The sequence below is a fragment of the Odocoileus virginianus genome, chromosome 5 (assembly GCF_023699985.2).
Source record: "Odocoileus virginianus isolate 20LAN1187 ecotype Illinois chromosome 5, Ovbor_1.2, whole genome shotgun sequence".
Classification (NCBI taxonomy): domain Eukaryota; kingdom Metazoa; phylum Chordata; class Mammalia; order Artiodactyla; family Cervidae; genus Odocoileus; species Odocoileus virginianus.
The window spans coordinates 6,528,924-6,549,846 of NC_069678.1; the positions used below are offsets into that span (position 1 = coordinate 6,528,924).

A 20,923-nucleotide genomic window follows, 5' to 3' on the forward strand; every position below is an offset into this window, starting at 1 on the left:
GGGTACTGACAGCTTCTGGGCAGCCTTGGGTCCTGCTTATCTCTTCTACCCGAGGCCACCTTCCCAGGTTTCCATAGCCACCAGGGCCGTGTCCTTATTCTCAACCATCACCGCAGGCCTCAAATGAGTCTGCACAGAGCGCTGATTAAATGGGTCTCGGGTTCCCAGTGGACGCTCCTTTCTCGCAGATGCTCCGATAATCACCGCGAGCCGCGCGCCTGCGGGGCGCTTCCCCAGGCCTGGGGAGGGACGGAGGCAGCCTTCCCTCGTTCCGGGGGAGAGCTGGGTACCCGCTCCTTCTGGGCTTTCGATCCCCGGCCCGCGGCGCCCCCACCCATAGCCAGCCAGCGGACTTCGGATCCTCGGCGATCCTCTCACCCGGTGCGGGCTCCCGCCCCGCCCGCCGCCCCGCCCACCGCAGGCCCCACCCGCCGCAGGCCCCGCCCACAGTCCATCGCGTTCCGCCCCCTCCCCGCCGGCTGCCGGCGCTCGGAGCCCGGGCCTGGGGACTCCGGATCCCGCCGCCGGGGCCGCAGCATGGGGCGCTTTCGCGGGGGCCTGCGGTGCATCAAGTACCTGCTGCTCGGCTTCAACCTGCTCTTCTGGGTGAGACCCGGAGCGGAGAGGGCCGGGCAGGGGAGGGGGCCGGGCGGGGGCGCAGGGCTGGGGTCCCTAGAGAGCTGACCGCTGCGGCGTCCGATCCCGGCTTCTGAAGCCTGGGTGTTCCAAAAGGCGGAGGTGAGAAAAAGGCAGACAAAAGGGGGTGGGGGGAGGGAGAGAGGGATGGAGGGGGAGAGAACCAAGAGAGAGATCGAGCAACGAAAAATGGTGAGAAGCGGGGAGACCCCGTGCATGTGGCTCTTGCCGTTGAAGAACCTCTCTGCCTTGCTTTTCATCTGGAGCCTGATGATACCAGATGCGGGGACACCAGCTTCTCCTTACCTCCAGATTCCCTCACGCACCCCGCACCCCCCACCCCCACCCCAGTGCACACACCCCCTTCTCGCTCTGCCTTTCGGCTGGAGCCGGGGCCTGGCCAGGGCGCCGGGACTGCCAGAGGTGGTGCCCCATCCAAAGTGTGTGAAGACAGCCCCTGGCTGTGGTGGTCATATGTGGGAAATCGGAGGTAGCAGTGGACGTGATATTGGCGAGGTCATCCTTTTTCTGAATTTTAGGGGAGGGTACCGCTGGGTTGGAAGGAAGGGGTTGTGTTCTGTAAGGGAATGGGAGGAAGGGAGGGGCTTCCAAGGGGCGGCAGCACCACCCCACAACGCCCTTGCCAGCAGGCTTTGCAAAATACTACTGCTCCCAGAGATGATCTCATTCAACTTTGCATTGAATGAACAACATTCCAGGGATTAGTGGTTCACTAATATTGTTCACAGATAGGGCCACGACCCTTGTCTCCCATATTGCTGGAACAAGATTAAGGCTAGACCATCCCTGAATTCCTAGATATTTTGTCTGAGGCCCTGAAGGACTAGGAGACAAGGTCTGAGAATTGTCTTGTGTGCACCTTCCTTCTTGGGCTTCCTCAAGGGACTGCCAGCCACTCTAACTGCTCAGATAGACCCTGAAGGAAAATATAGATTCTGCTTTGGGTGAAGAAGTTCTTAGAGCTGGGAGGGAGCAGCAGGGGGCTAAGGGCTTTCAAACAACTAGGATAGAGGAGGTTGGTGACTGTCCTGACTACTCTGGGGATCTTTTCTTCCATGACACCAACTAATTACTGAAAGATGGTCTCCACTGGTGTCTGCCAACTTGTAAGCCCAGAGGCCTGGGTGACTCCAGCAGTTCCAGGCTCTCAGAGGCCAAGTGGCCACCCTCAGCATCCTTCAGCAGGGAGAGGCATGAAGCAGGGACCCCGCAGACAGTCCTGAGTTTCTAAGCTACGCAGGGCTTTGTACGTTTGGTCATTTGCATCCAGCATGCTATGGGGAGGGACATTCCTAAAGGCCTTTTACCTTGTACTTTGTAATAGTCTGGCTTAATTTCAAAGCTGTTAATTATAAGTGTTATGCTTCAGTGACACTCTGACTGCTTAAAAGAGGTCTTATCTAAGTCTGAGAAGGAATTCTTAGACTGGGTTCAGCTTATTTAGTGCCTGATGTCATGCCAGCCTTTCCAGGGATAATAGGCAACATTTATTGAGCATTTTCACTGTGTCAGAGACAGTGCTAAGCACATTGCATTCATTATTAACTTAATCCTCACAACACTCTGGGTGTGCATACTGTTATTATCCCCATTTATACAAATAAGGAAAAACAGAAGCACAAATAGGTCCACTTGCCCAAGGTTACACAGCTAATGAGAGGCAGAGGTGGGCCTCCAACTCAGCCTTCATGCTTCTGAGGACTGTGGTACACGTAGTTAGCCAGCTGTTCTCAAAGTGAGTCCTGAGCCAGAGCGTGTCTGGGAAAGTTGTCAGAGAGGCACATTCTAAGTTCCATCACAGTCCTGCTGAATCAGAAATTCTGGAGGAGAGACCCAGCGATATTTTTAAACAAGTCCAGGAAATGCTGATGCATGTTCAAGTTTGAGAACCATACTGTTAGACCATCATTACATGAGACTTGTAAAAATAGCATATATGTAAATATAAATATCCATATGCCCACACAATCAGACATATATATTTGTAAATAAAAATACTGTTCCCTGAGCTGCTAATCTAATTGAGGAAATGACCAAGGCACATAGAGCAACAACAAACACAACAGTATATAATCAAGTGACAAATTTCACACCTCTGACACAGGAAGGAAGGGAGGTAGGAACAAGCAATGCTTGAATGCCCACCATGTGTTAGCCACTAGGGTTAGGCATGGCCTTTTATATGTCTTATCTAATTAAGGAGTTCACAGGAGGGACTTCCCTCATGGTTCAGTGGTTAAGACGCCATGCTTCCAATGCAGGGACTTGCAGGACACAGGTCTGATCCCTGGTCAGGGAACTAAGATCCCACATGCCGCACAATCAAATAAATAAATAGAAACACACACACACAGTAAATAAATAAGTAAGCAATTTTTTTAAAAGTCCATAGCATTAGTGATGAGTTGGAACTGTTCTCCAGAAGAAGGTGATGTTTAAGCTGAATTTAGAAGGACTGGTAGACTGGAGGTGGACAAGGGTGAGGGGATGATACACCACCACTATCCCCAGCAGAAGGACAGAGCAAGAGTGAGAGTGCCATCTGACAAAGGGATCAGGTTCAAGTGCAGAGATCCCAAGCAGAGTGTGCCTGAGCAAGTTATTCTTATTTCTAGCCTTGTTTTCTCAGCTGAACAGTTGGGGTAAGAGTTGTTGAGAAGATTAAAAGGAAAGACATAAAGTATTTGATTTCACCTTCCCACGAGCCCAGTGTACAGTAAGTGCTCAATTTTTTAAGATTATTATTAAGTGCCTGGCACACAGAAAGCATTAATGAAAGTTAGCCCTCTTTCCCCAGAGTCCCTTAATATCTGGGAAAACTGTGTATGTTTGCTGCCAAGGAACTTGCAGCTTGTCTTCATTTACACATTAGCTTCTCAGTTTGTACTTGTGGATTTTCCCCACTAGAACTTAGAATACTCTGAGAGCAGAAAATTTTTTTCTGCCTTGTTCACAAATATATCTCTAGTGCCTAATAGTACTCAGCACACAGAATGCACCCGTAGAAAGAATGAATGAATCTAGAGAACTTGATATACATGGCCTTTGCTATTTGCACAGATAATCAATTGTCAACTTTATGTGGAGGACCCTTTCTACTTATTACCTGTCAATTGATTCTTTGCACAGATTGGGCCCAGGAGGAGAAGTGGGGCCTTGTTCACTCTCAGTTCCACAAGGAATGGGGACCAGGGACCGGCAGCTCTCCCCTGTCTATACCTGTACAACTAAAGGGAATGGGGGGACTTGAAACAAGTGCCTAATGATTTAGAGGAATGTGATTGTTTGGGATACATAGTCTAAGTATCTACCTTCATTGTAACCAAGGGAACCTGACTGCAGAAAAACCCCGCCCTAGCTTCTTCTGTTGTTTTTTCCTGGCTGGAGGATTTGTGGGAAGTTTGGGGAAGGGGGAGAGAGCGGGGGAGAATTTTCCTGGAAGGACAGGCATTTGCCGGGACTTCAAGCGTAATATTTACACACTCTCTTAGATGCTCCTGTGCCTGCCCATCTGAGATCCCCCTGGGTGGCAGCACTTCCTTTCCTGTCAGGAACTCACCAGAAGGCAGGCGCAGAGGCAAGCGGGGGTGGGGTATATTTTGTGATCTGCAATTTGACAAATGGATTTGCAACCTCCTTCTGGCTGCTTGGCTAAAGTTTCCCTAGGTCTTGCTCCTGATTTTATAAACGTTCAACTAGATTCCACCAGAGCCTGGCTAAGGGCTGCTGACTGTATTCACCCTTGAATTTTAACAAAACAAAAGTAAAACCTAGCCCTGAGCCCCACTAATTTAATTTGTTATCACGGTTGATGTCTGACACATAACCCCTCCCAACATCTGTCGTGTCTAAATTCGGATACTACAATCAGATAGCATGGCATAGTTCCATGCATTTCACTGAAATCACCTTTATTTTTTTCCCTCCGTTGCATAGCAATATAAATAAAACACCACAATCCAACAAGCCACTTGTGTTGGTTTAAAGAAAAAAAAAAACTTGGGGGCTGTTTATTCCTCGGTTTGTTGTGTGTTCAGCGTTTTCCTATCATTGTGCTGTGTGAGCTGCTCAGGGTTGCCGACCAACAGGAAACAAGACCGCTCCTTGTCGAAAGTCCGATGCCATATATGGCTTGTTTGAAGTTGCTCCCCTTTCCTTCTCACTGTTGTTAATGCGGCTTTGGGGTTTCACTTGGTGATGTCTAACGGGTCCTTTTAAGAAGGGCTGTGTCTTGTGGGCTTGAGAGTCAAAGATGTTTGACTCCACCAGAGTTCACAGAGGTTGCCTCCTCCTCTTTCCCAAACTTATTTCAAATAGTAACTTCAGAGGTACCACCTATCAGAAAAACTGTTTAAAAAAAAGAACGATACATGAAGAAAGTATTCTTTAGGATCCACCCCAAAGGTAGACCACCCCAGAAGGCGATTAGGAATTTTCTCGGCCCTGTTGTCGGATGGTCTCTGCTTTTTTTTAATCTTTAATGTTTTTGTAATTTTTTTTTTTGGCTGTGTTGGGTCTTCATTGCTTTGCATGGACTTTTCTCTAGCTGTGGTGAGCAGGGGCTCCTCTTCAGCTACAAGGCACAGGCTTCTTATGTGCTGGCTTCTCTTGTAGAGCACAGGCTCTAGGCACTCGGGCTCCCGTAGGTGCAGCACACAGGCTTAGTTGCCCCGCATGTGGAATCTTCCCAAACCAGGGATCAAACCCGTGTCCCCTGCATTGGCAGGCAGATTCTTATCCACTGTGTCACTAGGGAAGTCCTCGTCTCCACTTTTGACTTCTGTCAAGGTGAGGAGAGAGTGCCAGCTGCCAGCCTCCCCTATTGTGGATGACAGGGGGCACCCAGTGTTGCTGGGAGAGGCAAGGACCCTATAATAGGGGCCAGCCTGCAGAAGCAAGAGCTATCGTCCCAGTAGTCTTACAGACCTCAGCCGGGTCTAGGCAGCATGGCAGTTCACATCCACGGATTCGAAGCCTGGAAAGTGGATACTTGCATCTCATTGAGTTTATTCCTGGCCATAGCATTTATTAACTAGGGAAGCTTGATGAGTAAGCTGTTTAACCTCCTTGAGGCTTTTCTCATCTATATAATGGACTTAATCAAGTACCAACATCAATCTATGATTTTGGTGCAGATAAAAGAGTAAATGAATGTAAAGTATTAAGTATGGTACATGTGCGTAGTAAGCACTAGCACAAGATATTAGTGGTAATCCTGTTTAAACACTAGAAGACAGGAAAGACTAGGAAAGTGGAATCCAGAATCTAAGAGATTCATGAAAGTAAGGAAAAGTGGGAAACAGGTGTCCTAAGTCCAACCAGTCAAGCAAAGTGGCAAGAGTCTTGTAGCTTATTGAAGGCCTGGAGTCAAAAAGGAGAGATTCTTTCCCCTGCAATTAGTCACTCAGCAAATATGTGCTGACCACCTAGCGTGTGCCCAGCACCCTGCCAAGTGCTGGGCATTCAGAAATGATTAAGATACATTGCTTGATCTTGAGACACTCAAGACGCCTTTATTTGGTGCTTCATTGAGCCTTTTTTTAATTAACTTTTTATTGGAGTGTAGCTGATGACAATGTGGCGTTGGTTTCTTCTGTCCAGCAAAGTGAATCAGCGGCACGTGTGCACACACCACCTCTTTGTTGGATTTCCTTCCCATTTAGGTCACCACAGAACGCTGAGTAGAGTTCCTTGTGCAGGTTCTCGTTAGTTATCTATTAGTCAGATCATGAGCCACACTCCCTTGTGCCTTTGAGTGTAGTTTATCATCTCTCTCATGTCTCTGCTCCTTGGGGCCTGGGTGCGCCGTGCCGATCTCCTCCTCCTCCCACCCCTCAGCACCTGTGGAGCTTCAGCGGTCACTGACAGGGCTCTGGGTAACGCACACCAGCTTGGCGGCTGTTGTTTCTTCCCTGTCATGCTCCTGTGCAACCAAGCGGAGCCCAGTGGGTGGAAATAGGCAAACCCCATGATCAGTGCCTCTCACCCTTCAATGTGCATACAGATCACCAGGGAATCTTGTTCAAACAAATATTCTGATCCAGTAGGTCTGCATTTCTAAGAAGCCCCCAGATGTTGCTGCTGCTGCTGATCCAGGAAACACATTTTGAGGACAACTGGTTTAGATGTGGTCCTAAGAGATCAAAGGTGCCCCGCTGGCTCTCATTTCTGAATGGGGCAGGGAGTGTCCTCCCTTTGGGCCAGCTTATCTGGCTTCCTTGTGGCAGTTCTTTTTCCAGTTACCTCTCTACCATTATTCTTTTAAGATTTTTCTTTTACATTGAGCGTTGATGGTTTCTACAGTTACCAGAAGGTCATCTGTCCATTGTCCGTGGCATTTCACTGTGTTATCTCAGAAAATGCAGTATCTTTGAGTCTCCAGTCATGCGTGACAAAAAGGAACATAACTTCTATCCCCCACCTTACCACTGACAGTTTATATCACAACAAGGCTGTTCTCCTAAAGCAAGTGACACTACACTAACCATCATGTCATGCTTGCTAGGGGAATTAAGGAGAAGGAATTGAAAAAGAAGTGGGTAAGATGGGATGACCAGATGGGTTGAGAGCGCATCATACAGATATGAATAGGGGTTACCTTGGCTTGCTTTTTTTAATCCGGTTTGAATTTTTTTTATGGCAAAAATAACATTCACATGATGCCTTGGCTTACAAAATGCTCTTATGTACATGACCCATTTGATCATGAATCACAACAGTCCCATGAAATAATGTAACCCCCATTTTACAGATGTGGAAGCTGGAAGGCAGACACAGTAGATGGTGTGTCTAGGATCAAAGAGTTAAAGAGGAACAAAAGCAAGATTCACACTCGGGTCTTCTGATTTTAAACACTGTGCTGTTTTCACCAGACATACTTATGAAGTCACTTGGAAAGTAAGGTATAATAAATGCTGCAGACTTGGAAAATGTGAAGTCTATGAACAGAGAGATTACATCCAGTGTTTGATTGTCTTGATGCATTCCAGAAATGCAGGTACAAAAAAGATGCATAAAACACTCTGGCATATGGGAGAAAGAGGGAAAAATTGAGGATACCTCTGATCAGCTTAAGGCAGAGGAAAAGCAAGATGGGAATTGATAAAGGGTATATATTGATATCAAGAGATAGTGTTTAAAATTACTTTCAGTAAGCAAAAACTTGAAGAAGAATATGAAACATTACATAAATGACAGGGAAGCCTGGCGTGCTGCAGTCCATGGGGTTGCAAAGAGCTGGATACGACTGAGCAACTGAACAACAAAATATAAATGGAAGCTACGTGATAGCTGCTTTCCCATGCATATTTTCTATTTTCACTTCTTTAACCCTCACAATGACCTTCTAAAATAGCAGCTATTGTCACTCCTAGTTTACATATGAGGGAACAGTCACAGAGAGTTCAGAGCCTTTTCCAGGGCCTCAGAGCTGACCAGCGGCAGAGCTGGATTTCTGTGTGTGGCCCCAGCATCTACCCTCTTAACCACTCCAAGTCTACAGACTGACAAGGAGAGAAGTTTGAAGCTGGGATGAGCATGTTAATTCTGCACTCTCCAATATGGTGGCTGTGTTACTAACCACATGTGGCTTTTCACATTTAAATTAACCAGTATTAAAAGGAATTTAATATTCAGCTTCTCAGTCACACTAGCCACATCTCAAGTGCTCAGTGACAATGGGTCACCAATGCCTGCAGTATTGGACAGCAGAACATTTATATTTACATCATTGGAGAAAGTTCTATGGGACAGCTCTAGCCTAACTTATTCTTTCTCTCATAAGTCATCTTCTCCTGCTCTTCTCTATTGGATCTTAACTAAAACTAAAGAGAGAGGTGGAACATAGCTTCTGGAAAGGGGCCCTGACATACTTAGTGTAGAGGTTTAGAAAACTCCCAGCTGTTACAGAGAGAGCTAAAGTAAAAATTAGTAGAGGAAGACAGCCGAGGTCTAAGTCGTTAGAATCATGGCCACAGTATTTCCTATCTTGAGTAGGATTAAGTTTTCAGTTTTAATGTAACATTAGTCAGTCTACCTCCATAATAATCATAAGTGCTGGGCATTCAGTGTTCTAAGTGTGTAAGATGAAGTCGTTTAATTCTCTCAGGGAGGCACTATTATTACCTCCACTTTGCAGCTGAGGAAGCTGAGGATTAGAGAGGTTAAGAGACTTGCCTGAGGTCACAGGACTAGTAAGTGACAGAGCTTGATTCAAACCCAGGATGCCTAGAACCCCCATTTTTATCTGCTGCAGCTCCTCGACAACACAGCGTATACGAGTGGATGTTTTTATTACTAACCTGTCCAAGTGCATCATTATTCAGTCTGAAAGCTCAGAAGAGGTGAAGTTTTCTACAAGAGCAGTTGGCGAATGTTCCAAAGTGTGTGCCAAGCCCTGTCCTCTCCGTTGTAATTGTGATTGGGAAAGCGTCAGCTTATAAACTAGGCCAAGGGAATGGGGAGGGACAACAGAGCCCCCCAGTGGGGCAGGGATGGGCCTGGAAGCTGCTGCCACTCCCTCCGGAAGCCCTGTGGTCTCTCCTTGCCCTAGCTGTATCTGTCTAGCCCCCTGTGAATGACCTCATGCTGTCTGCCTTCCTGACCCCAAATAAGTTCTGGTCAAATAGCTGTTAAGAAAAATCTCTCTAGAATACAAGACTCATGATTCCTACTGGGTTCCATTCAAGCTAACTTTTTAAATTAAAAACGTGTTTTGGCTTGTTCCAATCTAATGTAAATTTTACCTGAAACATTTTTTTCTCCCCTCTCATTGTCTTTCTGTAACAACTAAAACTGGCCAAAGATTGTTATTATTGGTTGATATTCAAGAAACCTGTCTATATGCTCAAGAGTAGTTCTCTCAGACCACCTTGTAAAATATTAGGCCATAAAATAAGTATTGTTTAATATTCCATTTGTGGACTATTCAATAAGGAAATATTCAATTTGCTTGTGTGAAGCTCCATACAGATGAGATGTCACATGTTTACTCAGAGGCAAGCCTGGGATGAAGCCAGCTAGATGCTACTAGGAGGACGTTCAGACAACATCCAAAAAACCACTTTTGTCCTCCTGGAGCTGGTCCTCTAGGTCACGTGAGATGGACATTGGGTTTAAATCAATTTGGTAGCTTGGTAGATTGGATTTTACTTTAGTTGTACTTGATCTTCATTTGATAAAGCCATCTGCTCATTGGAATCATTAGCCAGTAGTCTGTGGCATTTGTTTTAATGTGTGAAGAAAACCATATAACCATCATCTGTCTCCTAATTCTTACGGATCTCCCTTCTCCTTTTCCTTATACTTCTTTAGAAAAATGCAGTATGTACAACCACTGAATAAACTTTGCCTATCTGTATTTAAGTTACCTGCCTTATCATTCAGAGGAAGCTTTTCATCCTGGCTCAATTTCTTCTCCTGAATTTAGTGTTTCCCCAGTTCTTTTGTGCAAAGCATCCCCCCAACCTCAACAATGTCAGTTGATCCATATCAGTTAACCCTATAACAACCTAGACAAACAGAAGAAGGTGTGTTTAACACAATTATATCGCCTGATTGTCTTTCTAGATAGATAGACAGTGTCCCAATCTGTCGCAGTTTGGATGGCAGAATCCTTCCATTGGGCTTTCCTGGTGGCCCAGAGGGTAAAGAATCTGCCTGCTACACAAGAGGCCCAGGTTCAATCCCTGGCTCATAAAGATTCCCTGGAGAAGGGAATGACAGCCCACTCCAGTATTCTTGCCTGGAGAATTCCATGGACAGAGGGGCCTGGCAGGCTACAGTCCATGGGGTCGCAAAGAGTCGGACATGACTGAGCAGCTAACACATACAGACACCCTTCCATTGTACCGAGAATTAAGCATTGATTTTAAAATCTATCCTTACCTGAAGGAAGTCTTTCAGGAATTTCTTAGCATGAGCTTGCTCTCATGAAAACGTTATAAGGAAAGTAATGTGGAAAATCAGAAACACTGGGATCTAACCAGTGTATTTCCAGACTGACAGCCATGCATTTCCAAGCTAACAGCCCTGTCTTCGTCCACTGCCACCATCCTGCATCCCAATTCCACCTCACCTGGTCCTGATGTGGAAGCAAGGACACCAACCTTCCTCTGAGGTGGTTTTGCCTGGATGTCATATGGCATTTGGCTCTTGAATTTCTTCTGACAAAATCCTTCGTCTTGAGAAAGTGCCATCTGAATCCTTGCCTTGCTTTCACTGCATAATAGGATGAAAATCTCGGGAGCTGGCTTTCCTCTTTGAGAAAACTAGTATCATCTTCTAGAGCAAATGTGCTTCTGACTTTTGCCTGCTAAAAGGATGAAACTCCATTACCCTTATGGTTTCCTAATGTGGTTTGCAATCAGATGAAGAATTATGAGTGTTCATTACATGATTCCATCTGGGCTGAGAATTGCCTCCAAGAGCAAGTATTAGCTTAAAAGCTTTTAATGAAATCTCTAGGGTTGAAGTGTCATTTTCTGCTTTGTGTGACGTCATCCCGAAGAAGAAAATTGCCAACAAGTTGGATATGTAGATACACAATGGCATTCACCCTGGAAGAGCTAGAAATACAGAATTCGTTTTGTTTGTTCTTTCCTTTAAGGGCGCTGTGTGTGTGTGTGTTGCCATGATTATGTTAAGTCTTCATATGTTCTGCCTGTAAAAGGTGTATATAGATTTATCCTTTGTGTTCATGCCTGATGCCTGGCATGCATCCTTACAGGCTGGAAAAACACAGAACTGATACTAGCTGCTCTAATTACTTTTCTGTGGGCAAGTGTTATGCTGAGTAGACTCAACAGTGTCTTCAACACAGTGCCATCTGAGTTGTCTGCCCAGTGTTCCCCAGGTGCAGAAGAAATTAAATTAGTACCTTGAAAGTATTCCCTTGGAGGGCTGTGAAGGAGGTTGTCCACAATTGCTCCTATCAGCCTGTCTTAGGTCACCATAAAGAAAAAAAAAGTTGCTATAGATTGAGCAGCTTAAACAACAAGAATTTATATCTCATAGTTCTGGAGACTGGAAAGTCAAGTTCAAGGTATCCGCCAGTTCAGTTCCTGATGAAAGCTTTCTTCCTGGCTTGCAGACGGCTGCCTCTCCCTGCATCCTCCATGTCAAGGAGAGGGCTCTGATGTCTGTTATAGGGAATCCCCACTCATGACCTCATCTAACCCTATCACCTCCCAAAGGCCCCACCTCCAAACACCATCACAGTGAGGGCCAGTTAGGACTTCAGTGTCTGAATTAGGGGGAGACACAATTCAGTCCACAGCACAGCCTAAATGGCACCTTTGTGAAGAAGGCCCTCCATTCATTCACTCAACAGCTGTCTGTTCGGAACTGGTTGTTTAAGGGAAAGGGATTAGGAGCTTGGGATACAGCAGTGTAGACCCTGTGCTTGCCCTCACACAGCTCAGGCCTTAATTTTCTTTAAGTTACAAAAATATTTAAACAGAAATGGTTATATAAGACGTGGAGGAAGGCACATACGTAGGCCAGGGTAAGCATCCTAGAGGAAGTGACGTCAGAGCTGAAAGCTATGAGCCAGGTGGAGCGAAGAGGAAGCTTTCTAAGCTAAGAAAATAGCAAGAGCAGGGTCCCCAGGTGAGAGAAGGAACTGTGTGTGACTAGAGAGAGCATCTGAGGACAATTATTGCGTCTCCCATCTGGCACTTCCTTGGTAGCTCGGCTGGTAAAGATCTGCCTGCGATGCAGGAGACCCTAGTTCAGTTCCTGGGTCGGGAAGACCCCCTGGAGGATAGGATAACCACTCCAGTGTTCCTGGGCTTCTCTGGGGGCTCAGACAGTAAAGAACCCACCTGCAATGCGGGAGACCTGGGTTCCATCCCTGGTTTGGGAAAATTCCCTGGAGGAGGGCATGGCAACCCACTCCAGTATTCTTGCCTGGAGAATCCCATGGACAGAGGAGCCTGGCATGCTGCAGTCCACGGGGTTGCAAAGAGTTGGACGTGACTGAACGACTAAGCACACACACCCATCTAGGGAAAAGCACATGAACTGTCTGAGAATACCCCTAAGTGATGCTTTTTTTCAGGAGGATTTAATCATCAGATAACAGAGTAGCATGTATTTACTGTTTGTGGTCAGCATGGCTATCTTCTGCTGGACGTGGGGGTGGGAGTCAGGGGGAGCTAAGCAAAATGGAGGACCCAGGCCTGGGGAGTAATATTTGCATTTTTCTGGCTCAGTACTGTCCATCCCTTCAATTAGTGCCTTCCTAAGAACCATGTTTTTGATCCATGAAAAAATAATTTCTGAAGTAAAAATATATATCCTCAAGATAGAACCTTTCATCAGCAATCACAGGAAAGTGGAAATAAATACAGTACAATACAGTTGAAATCCACTAACAAGCTTTGCTTCATGTTAAATGACTGTTTATGGCAGATGGGCATTACTTAAAAGAAAACTTTTTGTCCATCCACTTTGCATTAAAAGTTTTCTAATCAAATCTGTAGTCCTATCCCCTGCTACTTTAGTTTTAAAACACACACTTTCTCCACAGACATGCTTACAGTTTGCAACTTTGTCCTGCAGACTCTACAGAATATAGTTAGCTACTGAAATAACTTGTCTGTGAAAATGCACAATGTAATTGTACCGGGTGATCCCCGATCTAATTGCGAGGATTTATATGTCATTGTCTGTTTCTTTCACTTCTATCTTCTCTATTTTACTGCTGTCCTCTTTTTAAACAGTGCACACACTTTTGCCCTCAAAATCCTGTTGCATAACATTCTCTGAGTGCTTAATGCGCAACTGGTACTCAGAAAAGAAATGGCGACACAAAGAATGATGACATCCGGTGTCTTCTCAGGGGCTGGCTCTCTGATGGAATTCCTACCCACAGCGTTAAGAGTCTCTTTTGGGCCACAGAGGCAGGACCAGCTTCTCACAATCCCCTGAGATCCTCTGGAAAAGGAACTAGATCTTCCTTATCTGGTATATCTTTGCCTCCTGGCTCAACATCTATTGAACAACAATAGATGTTCAATAAATACTTATTAAATGATTAACGTCCAAGCCCTACTCATGCTGTTGTATGAAAAAGTTCATTCCTGGAAAAACAATATTCCTAATGGCAATTGTTGCAAAGGCATGGGGAGTGATACTGGTCCTGGATGCAGAGCATCCCTCAGCAAATTTCTCTGGTTGAGAGAGTGGATCCTTCATGGTCCTTGCCCATCACCACATCCATCCCGTAGCAACCCCAATCTGGTCTTCAGCCACTCAGGTCGCTACCTGTGGCTCCTCACTGTGTCTGACATCACACAGCACTCGTCCCCATCAAAGTGAAGACTTCCACCTCCTCTTCCCCTCGAGACCCTGCCACGGGCTTTCCACAATGGTAGCGAGCTTAGTAGAAGCCATGAGCCACATGCTGTAAATCCAGTTTCAAGCTCCACACTCTGACTTCCCCCAGAAGCTTCTCTCTCTCCAGCACAGGGTTCCACATAAGGGAGCGCAGTCCTTACGCATGCCGTTCCCTCTGCCTGCAGTCCCTCCCTGCTCCCCTAACTCATTCTTCAAGATGTAAGTCAAAATGGAATGTCTTCTGCTGACAGCCGGTCATCAGAGTTTGGTCTAATCCCTGAGTAGTGGTGCAGGCCCATGGAGCACACTTCCTGCATCCTGTGATATTTATTAGTTTATGGGATTATCTTCCATGTCAGACTGTGCATGTGTGTTAAGTCACTTCAGTCACGTCTGACTCTTTACGACCCTATGGACCATGGCCTGCCAGGCTCCTCTGTCCATGGGATTCTTCAGGTAGGAATACTGGATTGAGTTGCCCTCCTCCAAAGGGATCTTCTTCCTGACCCAGGGATCGAACCCACATCTCCTGCACTGGCAGGTGGATTCTTTACCACCAGCACCCCCTGGAAGTCAGACTGTCTTCTTCATTGTTGCTTCTTTGATGCTTAGCATGGTACCCAGTCAGGACCATAGTTACCTTCGAAAGATATGTAGAAAGGAAAGGAGAGGAGGGCAGCCTTTGTCCCCACGTTGGCTGAGGTGCAGTGTTATGACTGAATGCAAAGGACGGACGGAGAATGGGGGCATTGTTTGAGGGGTGGTGGGTTTGTCTAGGAGGGTTAAAATGTAGGCCTAGAGGCTCACTCAGTGAGACATCTCTTCCTAGGTTTGGGAGGCACCGAGCGATGGGTCTTACTGACGCTAGACTTGCTCACTTTGTCCCTGACTGCACTGGACTTGATGCGAATTATTTTCACGCAGTTTCAGGTATGTGGTAGAGCAACCAAAGCCCAGCGAACACAGAGTATTTTAAGTCTTGCAAAAATGGTGAGTTATAAAGGACCAAAGGACTGTGTCATCTCAGCTGATACCACTTTCCAAAGCAGGCATAGCTGTCATCTGGAGCAGCCTACGACTTGACCTGGTTCACACCCACAGTGTTCCCAACCTGGCGGCATGCTGGGAGGATTCCCTCCACAGTGACGACACTCAGCTCCCCCACAGTTTCCTGGACCCAGGAGGAAACCCTAGGTTTGGGGTTGGGGGTGGAGGGGCGTGGATGAGCACGCTCAGATTTTTTTCCTCATTGGCCCTGGGGTTTTAAATTGCAACCTCTCTTTTAATTTTCCGTTATGCATCAGACACATCTGTGCCAGAAGCAGACAAATGTATTCCGTCTGGGAGGATGATCCCAGACGGCTATAAATTAGAGCCTGTGTACAGAGATGCCAAAAATGTGGCCTCGTGGTAGGGTGTCCCTGGGACCAGTCACCTCCTCCACCGTCTGCCCGGTGGCTGCAAGCCTTGGCCTGATGCCTCTGTCAATAGATTTTCGCTTTGTGTTTGGAAACTCTTTTCCACCGAGTGGCTACAGAGGTGGGGCGGGCAGGGCTGCTTGTGAGGTTCTGCTGGATACAGCCATCCAGGCAGCACCCCGAGGACAGGGCTATCCCAAAGGGCATCACTCTCTTCCCTGTACAAGAAACAGTAATGATCTCCAAAGCCAGTTTCCTCCCAAACTAAAGCCCAGCCCAAGAAAACTCACCCCAGTTTTTTTGGATTGATGAGATAAACTACCATATCAGGCTTTTAAGCTTATACTATACCTGCTTCACCCACAAAACTTCGAGAGGATCGTGCAAAGAGAAAAGTCACCTGTAATTTTACCTTTCAAAGAAAAATATTCTTAATGTTTTAATAGTACTCCTTTAAATATTTTTCCATGCCTTGCTAATGTTTTTTAAACTGCAAAAATCTTTTAAAGCTGGTCGAGCAGCACAGTTTCTTTAGCTGTCCCTCACATTATCCAATTAATGCTTTCCTCTAAGTACTGGAAACTTTTAGTTGTTCTAACTCAGAGAGCCCAGCTGGTAGAACTCTGCGCCTCCAGTTCCTCCTGCAGACATCATGCTGCCCTACTGAAGAAGCTGGCCACCAAGGGAATGGGCCTTGGGGGAATAGAGGGTGAAAAGAGATAAAGTCTTCATATAAATCCAGTCAGAGAGCCCCAGCCCTTCACAGATAGCCCACAGACGGATCCTGTATAAATAGGGCTCTGACCCCGACTTTGACATCATTTTCCTTATTAAACCTCTGTCTCTGACTTTCATGCTTCTGCCTCCTTGTTGCCAGCCTCCGGGTCTGCTCTGCCCTACTGGGGCCGGGGCAGCCTCTGAACTAATGGTTCGGGGATGGCTTAGGCAGCCCAGCGCTAACCGGATGGGTTGGCTGAACCAGGAGGCTCTTTTTACATCTCTGCTCACTTTCCTGTGGTGCTTTGAGTCCAGAAGGTGCCAGTGAGTAACCGTTGAACTGATATAATGAAATTCGAGATGGTTGTTTGTGGAGAGAGAGGAAGCCATGGCGGGAGCCCGCTGGGACCGTCCTGCAGTGATAGGGAAGGTGTTCAGAGCCAGTGCGGAGCCTCACAGAAGCCCTCATAGCCGCAGAGAAGCAGGCAATGAGTCTAGCAGCCGCCAGCCTGCCCAGCCACCGCCTGTGCCAGCCACTCAGCCTCTCCATGAGCCACACAGCACACAGACCAGGCTTTTTCAGAAAATTATTTTTTCCTTTCTTGCTTTCCATGGAAACCCAAAATAGCAACCAAAAAAAAGAAAGAAAGAAACAGAAAAACCCCGGCCAGTTTCCCTCCTGCAGAACCATCCTCAGGCGGGGCAGTGCAGTGACCATGGTGGCCTGGGCGGGCAGGACAGGTTCTAGATGCTTCTAAAGTGGCTTTCTAACTGGGCACTGCACACTCAGGAGGTGTGGGTGGGTTCTGAGGTTGGCGTGTTTTCTTCCTATTTAGAAAAGTGGGTGTCCCCCAGGTCTGGGAGTTCATCTTGCTCTTGGTGACCTCTCTCTGTGGTGCTGGTGAGGAAGTCCAGAGTACCCAGCAGGGAACAATAGGACAAGGAGCAGATAGCTTCCAGGGGGTCTGTTGTGGGAACTCTTTTTGAGAAGCGTCCTAGGTTAGACTGTGCCTGCCCCGTAATCGCAGGGCAGCCTGACAGAATGGGAGAAACTCTGAGCTTGAAATCAGGAGAGCCCAGCTTTTAACATCCCATCAGGGACCTGGGGTTGGGGACTCTGAGCACATCATTCCACCCCCATTATATGAAAGATGAAGAGGGGTCCAGCTGGTTTTTCAGGGGCCACTCTGCCAGCCCCCAGTCTCCCAGAGCATACACACACGTTCCCCTCCCTTGTAAACACAGGCTGTTTCCCTTTCAGCTGGCAGGGTCGGCTGTCATTGCTTTTGGACTATGGTTTCGGTTTGGAGGCTCCATGAAGGATTTCTCCTCGGAGGACAAGTCCCCAGAGTACTTCTATGTGGGTAAGTAACTGCAGCCTCTCCCTCTTTAGATGGGGTTGCCCGGGCTTAGAGGGGGGCCTGCAGCTGGACTTCCATGGGAGGGGAACGGAGGGAGAGAAAGGAGGCAAATCAGAGCCCCAGATGCCCACCCAGGCCAGGCAGAGGGAAGAGGGCCCTGCTACCCCACACCTGGTTCATCCCTCTGCTTCCAAAACCGAGGACGACCAGGTGGGACTGAACGGTTGTACTTCTTTCAGCCACTTCAAGAAAGAAGCCCAGCACGTAACCACAATTCATGTCCAAAGAATTGGAAAACCCCGCTGCACCCCCTGAGTGAAGTGGGTACATGACAATGTCAGTCCTTTGCTCATCCATAGGGTGACAGGGAAGCCCTGCCCAGTCAAGCTCTTGTTTTGTGTATTTGTGATTTTGTGTATTTTAAATTGTCTAGGAGAGACACCTGACTCAAAATAAAGAGAGACAGCTCAAGGTGTGGAGGGGCTAATCTGAGTCCCTCCATGACTAGGGACTGCAAAGGGGAGAGGAAGTGGAGCAGAGTGGGGTGGGGAGGGCAGGGAAGGGAGTGGGGGCAGGAGAGCTTCCCTGGGCAGAAACCTCAGTGTGGGAGGGATAGTTCAGCCTTCTTCCTGCAGTGGGAAAGGGGTGAGGAGTGGGAAGCTGGTATAGACCATGTGATAAGTTGAGGCTGAGAAACTAGTGTATAACTAAATGCCAACTTGGTGGTGTTTGCAGTTGGTGCATCAGGGGTCATTCTAAACTGGTGAGGCAAGAAGGATTTGAGTTAGGTATGAAAAACCAACCTTAATCAATAGAGAAGAGGACGATTAGGGACTGAAGAGGTTTGGGACACAAGGCATGCCTATGAGACAGTGATTAGCAAGCCTAGGCTGGGCAGATAACTCTTACCAGAATGTAAAGCATATGGGCATGGAAGAAATTACGATTAGAAGTGTTGAGAAGGGAGGGAGGACAGATACAGAGGGCCTTGAATGTCAGTGCTGGTTAATTTAATAAACAGTAGAAGGGGAGCTTCTCTCATGGCTCAGTGGTGAAGAATCTAATGCCAACGCAGAAGCATAGGTTCTGTCCCTCATCCAGGAAGATAGCACGTGCCTCTGAGCACCTAAACCCATGTAACACAACTACTGAGCCTGTGCTCTAGAGCCCAAGTGCCACAAATACTGCACCCCGTGTGCCCCAGAGCCTGTGGTCCACAACAAGAGAAGCCTGTGCATGGCAGCTTGAGAGGAGCCCTCTGTCTCCACAGCTAGAAAAAAGCCCCACACAGCAACGAAGACACAGCACAGCCAAAAGTAAATAAATAATGCAGTTTTAAAAAACAAAATAAACAACAGAAGGATAGTTTAGAGTTTGGAGGAGGGTACAATCAATCTACAGGGCTTCCCTGATAGCTCAGTTGGTAAAGGATCTGCCTGCAATGCAGGAGACCCTGGTTCGATTCCTGGGTAGGAGAGATCCATTGGAGAATGGTAGGCTACCCAGTCCAGTATTCTGGCCTAGAGAATTCCATGGACTGTATAGTCCATGGGCTCACAAAGAGTCAGACACAGCTGAGCGGCTTTCACTTTCACAATCAATCTACCTTGCATTTTAAAGAGATTATTCTGGAATGAGAGGGGAGGACAAAAAAGACCATGCTAGATTATTGATACAGTCAGACCTGAAGAAATAAGGGCATAACCCATGGTGGTAACAGTAGGAATTGTGAAGAAAAGGATAGAAAGGCAAGAAACTTTATTAAGCATTATTAAATGTTATTATTAAACATTGTTAAACTCAGGGACAGAAGGAATCAAAACAAAAAAAGGTATCAGTGATAAGAGTCAAACATAGAAGTCACAACTCATGATTTTCAGATGGAAACCTGAGTTACAGAAGTCAGGGACCCTGCTGGGTTAGAGAAGGGGTGAGGGTGTGGAAGGAAGGATGAAAGCCAGTCTGGGAGCAGCCTCTATCTGTCTTCCTCCAGAAACAAAGCACTGATAGCCATTTCACAGGTGTAGATTTGGGTCCAACAAAAGAAAAACTTTTCAATGGTTTGATAAACCAAAGAAGCTGAGCAGATTTCTATAGAAAGTGACCCCTCTGATACATTGGTATTTAACCAAAAATCCAAATGGATCTTCTATCCATACAGCAGATTCCTGCACTGAGTAGGAGGGTGAACTAGCTCCGAACATTCCTGACTCTATTTCCAAATCTAAACTAAAGCAATATGAACTGCCCAAGATGCAAGAAATGTCACATGTTTGTGGATGTATTTGTCAGGACTCTTTCAATTGCAAATCGCAGAAACTTGACTCAAACTGTTTTGAGCAAAACAGAAATTTCTTGGCTCATAATGGAAAAATCAGGATTAATACTCATCTTAGGGACACAAGTGATGTGATCAGAATCTAGTCTGTAGCCATCTCTTAGCTCTGTTTTCCTGTGGCTCTAGTCTGGGGCAGATTCCCCCTAGATTTGATAGATCGGCCACCCACAGCTCCAGGTACCATCTCCTAAGTAACCATGGCAACAGTGTGCTCCTCTTCCAGCTGACTCAACCAAAGTCCTGGGTCTCACTGTCATTGGCGGTCTTGGGTCCAGTGCCCATTCCCACACCAGTGCCTGAGACGGGCTTGTTGGCTGAAGCCTGGGCCTCACACCTGCCATGGAGCTGGGGCAAGTCAGCCCTCTCAGACCACATGGGCTGAGAGTGAAGGAGGTTCTTTGTCTAATAGAGAAGAAAAGGCAGTGAACTCAGGGTGGGAAAAACAACAGCCCCACAACAGGGCCTGAATCCTTCCTGCTTGTTCTTGGTGACCTGGGATGTGGGCATGGGCCACCCTTGGTTCTTCCTCAGTCACACCTCCCCTCTCTAAGTCACCCACAACGGGCTGGTGGTGAGAATGCTTATGTTCAGTGCTCAAAGTTCAGAGAAGAGAGTTATCACAGAGTCTTAGTACTGAACAGAAAAAGGAGACTAAGGGCCAGGGCGTGAAACAGACAGGAAAGGGGGGCTGGCAGTCAGCTGTGGTTTTCCAGCTTTTCACAGTGGGGCTCAGCCCTCAATCCAGGTTTGCCAATACCTAGGCCTGTGCTTATTCTGTTTGTTTTCCTGTGTTGTTTCTCTGGTGAGTGCCAACAAAGTCCTTGTGAAGTCGGGAAACTTCTCTCCATTTCAAATATTTCTTATAGATAGAAAGAGCAATATACATGTTTATAGAAGTTGGTATTTCTTTCCTCAATAAATACTTTTCCAAATAGGAAAGATACCAGATCTCTTGTAATAAAATGAAAAGAAAAAATGTACCAGGATGCCATTTTATGGACTTGCATAGCAAACAGTATGAGGTAATAGGACTTTAAAGAAGAAGCAGGCCCAGTTTTTGGAAAATCTCACTTCATGTTGCTAGGTTCTGTGCA

General features: G+C 46.8%; 1 protein-coding gene across 1 annotated transcript in view; it reads left to right on the forward strand.

The window, feature by feature from the left end:
- The first annotated feature begins 209 nt into the window (after nt 1–209).
- The window catches only part of TSPAN2 (tetraspanin 2), a 40,638-nt gene continuing 19,924 nt past the window's right edge, over nt 210–20,923 (forward strand). The window contains exons 1-2 of the mRNA XM_070467257.1: nt 210–606; nt 17,392–17,494. Of these exons, the coding sequence (XP_070323358.1) occupies nt 538–606; nt 17,392–17,494 (172 nt within the window). The 5' untranslated portion in view covers nt 210–537. The remainder of the gene's footprint in view (nt 607–17,391; nt 17,495–20,923) is intronic.